Here is a 7,369-nt window from a genome sequence, read left to right as displayed (position 1 = left end):
CTGACTCACTGCCGCTGAAAAAGAGTCTTGGTGGTTCCAAACTTCTTCCATTTAAGAACGATGGATGCCACTGTGTTCTTGAGGACCTTCAATGCTGCAGACATGTTTTGGTAGCCTTCCCCAGATCTTTTAATACATTTGCAAATATTTCTAAAAACCAGTTTTTGCTTTGTCATTATGGAATATTGTATATAGATTGATGAGGAACATTTTTTATTTAATCCATTTTAGAATAAGGTTGTAATGTAACAAAATGTGAAAAAAGTCAAGGGGTCTGAATACTTTCCAAATGCACTGTAAGTACTTAACAATGCGAAAGAGCACTGCTATTGTCAAGACAGAATGTATTCCTATTCCTCTCATTGTACAACTACGTGAGAGAATCGATGATTCATCCAGGTTTAGCATTAAACAGTGCAGATATGCGATACATACTGTATCTATCTTTGTTTCCCAAATACATGTGGAAACAATAGATGGAGCAGTAAGCACTTGAAGTAATATGGTCTCTTTCAATTACAGTACAGATTTTTGCACTGTAAAAATTTCACCCAATGTGTCCCAAGTGTGTCAAATTGTAAATGTGTTGCAACCATGACAAGATGCTATGACCCTGCAGGGAATTTCGTATCAGCTTTGACAAGTGTTCATCCTAATCAAAGACGATTTAAAACATCTGGCATATTAAGTAACACTGTCAAGTCATTTGCCATAGCCTAGACCACATAACACCACCCACCATGCCCAACCCATCAACCCAGTCCACATAAAGAATGTTTCACCTGAGCAGAGACACCTATGGGCTTAGCCCTGCCCCTGTTCCTCCTGTATTCTGTCGGTCTATGATTCCAAAAGACTGTGCCACCGGCAGACCTGCTGTCCTTTGGACTCTTTCATCTGGGTCCAGTGAGTGAGTTCCTCCTCTCCAGAGCTGTTGAGGCCTAGCGAGATCCAACCGATCATCTCCTTGCGCTTCATGCTGCGCTTGTTGTACACGGAGAGGATGAGCGTCACGTCTGACAGCTGGAAGAGGGCAACCTGGAAGACAAATGTCTCCTTGTATGTAGGGTTGGGCTGGCCATGACAGATCGACGTCTTACACTTGGACATCTCCTGGCCCATTGAGTTCAATAAGGTCAGCTTGACATATGTATCTAAGAGGAAGAAATGGGGAGAATGATTAAGGACTGAAAACTAAACAATTCTATATCTCAAATGCTGAGATATAGCTTATAGTCCAAAAATAACAATTGTGTTAATTTTAGGAAATGCTAGCATTACATAATTTTTTCTTCAAATTAATGAGTTAGATTTCTTGAGGGGTGACAAATATGAAAAAAAATGGGGGGGGGGGGGGTGACATACATAATACAATAAATGGATAAGCTACAGCACGGCAACATGCAAAACTGAACATACCCCATGGCAAAGCAATTACGGAAGCATAAAAAATTTATTAAATCATATCACTAAAGTTATTCCTAGATCATTCTTTATTCAATTACCTCCCAGAAAAACAATGTAGGGATTCAACTCCAACTATTAGAAAGTGAATATTCATCACTTACTTTATTTTGTATTTTATCTACAGGCAAAAAACCCTGAGACCACAACTGACGACATCCAAGGCTGCAATCCAAATTGGAAGAAACAGTGGCAAGCATAGCAATCATAAAGGCTTTGATCATGTTTCGCCTTTGGTCATAACCATTTTCCATAATGTTCCATATTTCTACTGCTGTGAATGAGCGGGTAAGGCATGAATTGACAGGGCTTTTATAACAATCAGTGCCAGCTGCTTTTGAATGCCTATACTGTAGCTCTTTGCCTTGAATTCAGGGGATCTCTTGCGCTCTTTGACACTACCAAAATAGACTTAATTTTATTTTAGCTTGCTGTAGAATGGCTTAAACTGTAGAACTGTTGATGTCTTAAGAGGCCAGTGGTGGTGGAGAAGTTCTTCTACCATTGTCAATGAATGACAGGGATTGTGACAACTGATTAATGTGCCATTTCCATCCTCAACTACTGTGCACTCACAACTTTGCATACAAATTCAAAGCATAATTCATGGCCTGATTCTGACTTCACAGCTTTTAGATTTGTCAGTGTAGCCAGATGTTACTATTTCTGTAAAGTCAATCACGTCTGAATTTTGTCAATATTCAGAAGTCAAAAACTCCCCAGAACACCTGCTGACCGCACAAATAAATTCCCATGTGAAGAGCGATATACTGTAGCATCAAATTAATGTAATAGAGCAATTACAATAACTTTTGGTTGACTGATGAGGTATTTTACTGTTTTATTGTCAATAGATTTTAAGAAGCTTTAACTTCACTGGGAAAGCATTTACGCAAATCTCCAGAATTAACATATTGTAAAATACAACGTTACAATACTATAATAAAACAAAATTGTATGGAGAGACAGACAATTGTTATGAAGTACAGTGGGTTCCCAAAATGATTGACATTTTTGATAAAGATAAGCAGTAATGACTGTATAAAATAAATAGTTCAAATACTGAGCTATATTGTATGCTCCAAAAAATTGGGAAATTACAATGAACAAAAATATAAATGCAACATGTAATGTGTTGGTCCCATGTTTTAATAGCTGAAATAAAAGATCCCAGAAATGTTCCATATGCACAAAAAGCTTATTTCTCACAAATTTCTAGCACAAATTGGTTTACATCCCTGTTAGTGAGCATTTCTCCATTGCCAAGATAATCCATCCACCTGACAGGTGTGGCATATCAAGAACCTGATTAAACAGCATGATCATTAGAGGTGCATCTTAAATAAAAGGACAATGAAAGGCCACTCTAAAATGTGCAGTTTTGTCACACAACACAATGTCACAGTTTTGAGGGAGTGTGCAATTGGCGTGCTGACTGCAGGAATGTCCACCAGAGCTTTTGGCAGTGAATTTTCTGTTCATTTCTCTACCATAAACCACCTCCAACATCATTTTAAATAATTTGGCAGTACGCCCAACCGGCGTACATGCAGATCACATGTATAGTGTCATGTTGGCGAGCAATTTGCTGATGTCAACATTTTGAACAGAGTGTTCCATGGTGGTGGTGGGGTTATGGTATGGGCAGGCATAAATTATGGACAATGAACACAATTGCATTTTATCGATGGCAATTTGAATGCACAGATACCGCGCCATTCATCCACTGCCATAACCTCATTTCAGTATAATAATGCACCACCACATGCCGCAAGGATCTGTACACAATTCCTGGAAACTGAAATGTCCTAGTTCTTCCATGGCCTGCCTATTGACCAGACATGTCATCCATTGAGCATGTTTGGGATACTCTGGTTCGACATGTATGACAGCGTGTTTCAGTTCCCGTCAATATCCAGCAACTTCACACAGCCATTGAAGATGAGTGGGACAACATTTCACAGGCCACAATCAACAGCCTGATCAAATGTCATGCTGCATGAGGCAAATGGTGGTCACACCAGATACTGACTGGTGTTCTGATCCATGCCCATACCTTTTTTTTAAGGTATGTTTGACTAACAGATGCATATCTGTATTCTCAGACATGTAAAATCCATAGATAAGGGCCTAATAAATGTATTTGAATTGACTGATTTCTTGATATGAACTGTAACTCAGCAAAATCTTTGAAATTGTAGCATGTTGCGTTCATGTTTTTGTTCAGTATATATTGTTTTATACTAATACAATTGCTCAGAGAAACAGATTTTGTTTAACAAGTAATACTTTATTTCTCAAAAAAGGTTGGGGGTTAAATTATTGACACCCCTAAAAATTATTTTAAATAAGTAGTCAAAAGCTTAGTATTTGGTCCCACTTTCCTAGACTACATCAAGCTTGTGACTATAAACTTTGTTGGATGCATTGCAGTTTGTTGTGGTTGTGTTTCAGATTATTTTGTGCCCATTAGAAATGAATGGTAAATAATACGATTACAATAATAATAATCGTACAAAAAAAAGTATGAAAATGTATGCGGTCATTATTGTAAGTCACTCTGGTTAAGATCATCTGCTAAATTACAAAACATTTAAATAATGTATTGTGTCATCTTGGAATCACTTTTATTGTAAATAAGATAAGACACTTCTACATTAATGTGGCTGCTACCCTGTTTACGAATAATCCTGAATGAATCGTGAAAAATGATGAGTGAGACATTTACAGAGGGTCAAAGATCATACCCCCAAGACATGCTAACCTCCTCTGTTATTGGTAATGGTGAATGGTTAGCATGTCTTGGGGGTATGATCTTCGACCCATACTCATCATTATTCACAGTTAATTCAGTATTATCCATAAGCATGGTAGCATCCACATTAATGTAGAAGTGTCTTATCTTACTCACAATAAAATCTTATTTAAACAAAATATTTTACTCTGAGTAATTATATTAGTATAAAATAATATAATTTCCCAATTTTTGGAGCATACAATATAGCTCTGTACTTGAATTATTTGTTTTATACAGTGATTATTGCTCATCTTTATCAAGGGTGTCAATAACTCCGGACCCCACTGTAGAAAATGTGCCAAAAGACTGCATTGTTTGTTGAATGGCACCAGCACTCACTAGCATATCCCATTATGATATCACACAAGTCACCAAAAGCAAAAAGTTGGCCTGAATTACTCCTAATATGGAGAAGCAAGCTATCATGATTCCCACAACCCCACATACAATGAAAAAAAGCAGGGAGCAAGGCTCAGGGCTGGACGGAGAAATACATACATGAGAACAATCAGGAATGGGGAGTAAGTGAAAAATACACACACACACACACACACACACACACACACACACACACACACACACACACACACACACACACACACACACACACACACACACACACACACACACACACACACACACACACACACACACACACACACACACACACAGACACAGACACTGATACATATACTGTTCAAAGCTTTGAATTAGCAATGTTCGGTAGCACTTTATAATAACTCCACGTAATGAAGTATTTATAATGGATTAGTAAATAGTTTATTCCTCATTTATGAATCATTACTCCCACATTTGTAAATGTTAGTAATGTAGTTATTCACACATTTATAAACAACGTTTAAAATATTGAATAATGATTCATAAGATAATTAATATGATATTTAATATAGGTCCCTATAAACCATTTACTACTCATTAGTGCACTAAATCTAGCAGATTCATTACTTACCAACAACAGCTGCAAATTCCAATAAAAACTACATAATGTTTTGAAGTTCACTTTCCTTGCTTTGTTTAACCACACTATCATGAATCAAGCAAAGAAGTTTTGTGCGTCAGAGAGCAGTATTTATTTAGTTTCATAGAACAAACGTACATCGCATTCGGAAAGTATTCATACCCCTTGACATTTTCCACATTTTGTTACGTTACAGCCTTATTCTAAAATTGATTAAATTGCTTTATTCTTCATCAATCTACACACAATACCCCAATGACAAAGCAAAAACAGGTTTTTATATTTACATAAGTATTCAGACACTTTACTCAGTACTGAAGCACCTTTTATAGCCTAGAGTCTTCTTGGATATGAAGCTACAAGCTCGGCACACCTGTATTTGGGGAGTTTTTCCCATTCTTCACTGCAGATCCTCTCAAGCTCTGTCAGGTTGGATGGGGAGTGTCGCTGCACAGCTATTTTCAGGTCTCTCCAGAAATGTTTGATCGGGTTCATGTCCAGGCTCTGGCTGGGCCACTCAAGGACAGTCAGATTTGTCCCGAAGCCACTCCTGCACATTCTTGGCTGTGTGCTTATGGTCATTGTCCTGTTGGAAGGTGAACCTTCACCCCAGTCTGAGGTCTTGAGCGCTCTGGAGCAGGTTTTCCATCAAGAATCTCTCTGTAATTTACTCCGTTCATCTTTTCCTCAATCCTGACCAGTCTCCCAGTCCCTGCCGCTGAAAAACACATTAAGGATAGTGCCAGGTTTCCTCCAGACGTGACACTTGGTATTCAGGGCAAAGACTTCAATCTTGGATTCATCAAACAAGAGAATCTTGTTTCTCATGGTCTGAGTCCTTTAGGTGACTTTTTGGCAAACTCCAAGCGGGCTGTCATGTGCCTTTTACTGAGGAGTGGCTTCAGTCTGGCCACTCTAGCATAAAGGCCTGATTGGTGGAGTGCTGCAGGGATGGTTTCCTATTAGAAGGTTCTACCATCTCTACAGAGGAACTCTGGAGCTCTGTCAGAGTGACCATAGGGACCTCAGACTGGGGCAAAGATTCAACTTCCACCAAGGCCCTTCTCCCCTGATTGCTCAGTGTGACTAGGGGCCAGATCTAGGTGGAGTCTTGGTGGTTCCACACTTCTTCCATTTAAGAATGATCTTCTTGGGGACCTTCAATGTTTCAGAAATGTTTTGCTACCCTTCTCCAGATCTGTGCCTTGACACAATCCTGTCTCTGTGCTCTAAGGACAATTCCCTTGGTTTTGGCTCTGACATACACTGTCATCTGTGGGAACTTATATAGACAGGTATGTGCATTTCTAAATCATCTCAAAGATTATCAATGGAAACAGGATGCACCTGAGCCCAATTTCGAGTCTCATAGTAAAGGGTCTGAATACTTTTGTAAATAATGTTTTTCTGTTTTTTATTTGCAAAAATTCATTTATGTATGTACAGTACCAGTCAAAAGTTGACACCTACTCATTCAAGGGTTTTTCTTTATTTTCACTATTTTCTACATTGTAGAATAATAGTGAAGACATCAAAACTATGAAATAACACATATGGAATCATATAGTAACCAAAAAAAGTGTTAAACAAATCAAAATATTTTTGTATATTTGAGATTCTTCAAAGTAGCCACCCTTTGCCTCGATGACAGCTTTGCACACTCTTGACATTCTCTCAACCAGCTTCACCTGGAATGCTTTTCCGACAGTCTTGAAGGAGTTCCCACATATGCTGAGCACTTGTTGGATGCTTTTCGTTCACCCTGCGGTCCAACTTATCCCAAATCATCTCAATTGGGTTGAGGTCGGGTGATTGTGAAGGACAGGTCATCTGATGCAGCACTCCATCACTCTTCGTCTTGGTCAAATAGCACATACACAGCCTGGAGGTGTGTTGGATCATTGTCCTGTTGAAAAATAAATGATGGTCCCACAAAGCACAAACCAGAAGGGATGACGTATCACTGCAGAATCCTGTGGTAGCCATGCTGGTGAAGTGTGCCTTGAATTCTAAATAAATCACAGACAGTGTCACCAGCAAAGCACCCCCACACCATCACACCTCCTCCATGCTTCACTGTGGAAACTACACATGCAGAGATAATCTGTTCCCCTACTCTGCGTCTCACA

General features: G+C 38.8%; 1 protein-coding gene across 1 annotated transcript in view; it reads right to left on the bottom strand.

Annotated features, from left to right (window-relative positions):
* Positions 1-205: 205 nt before the first annotated feature.
* syt14a (synaptotagmin XIVa) overlaps positions 206-7,369 on the bottom strand; it is a 170,648-nt gene continuing 163,484 nt past the window's right edge. Inside the window, exon 8 of the mRNA XM_014126190.2 lies at positions 206-1,154. Coding sequence (XP_013981665.2) covers positions 841-1,154 — 314 coding nt within the window. The 3' untranslated portion in view covers positions 206-840. The remainder of the gene's footprint in view (positions 1,155-7,369) is intronic.

This window comes from Salmo salar, chromosome ssa11 (assembly GCF_905237065.1).
Source record: "Salmo salar chromosome ssa11, Ssal_v3.1, whole genome shotgun sequence".
NCBI lineage: Eukaryota > Metazoa > Chordata > Actinopteri > Salmoniformes > Salmonidae > Salmo > Salmo salar.
Note: the sequence above shows the minus strand (reverse complement) of the source record. Positions and strands in the feature narration are given on the sequence as shown.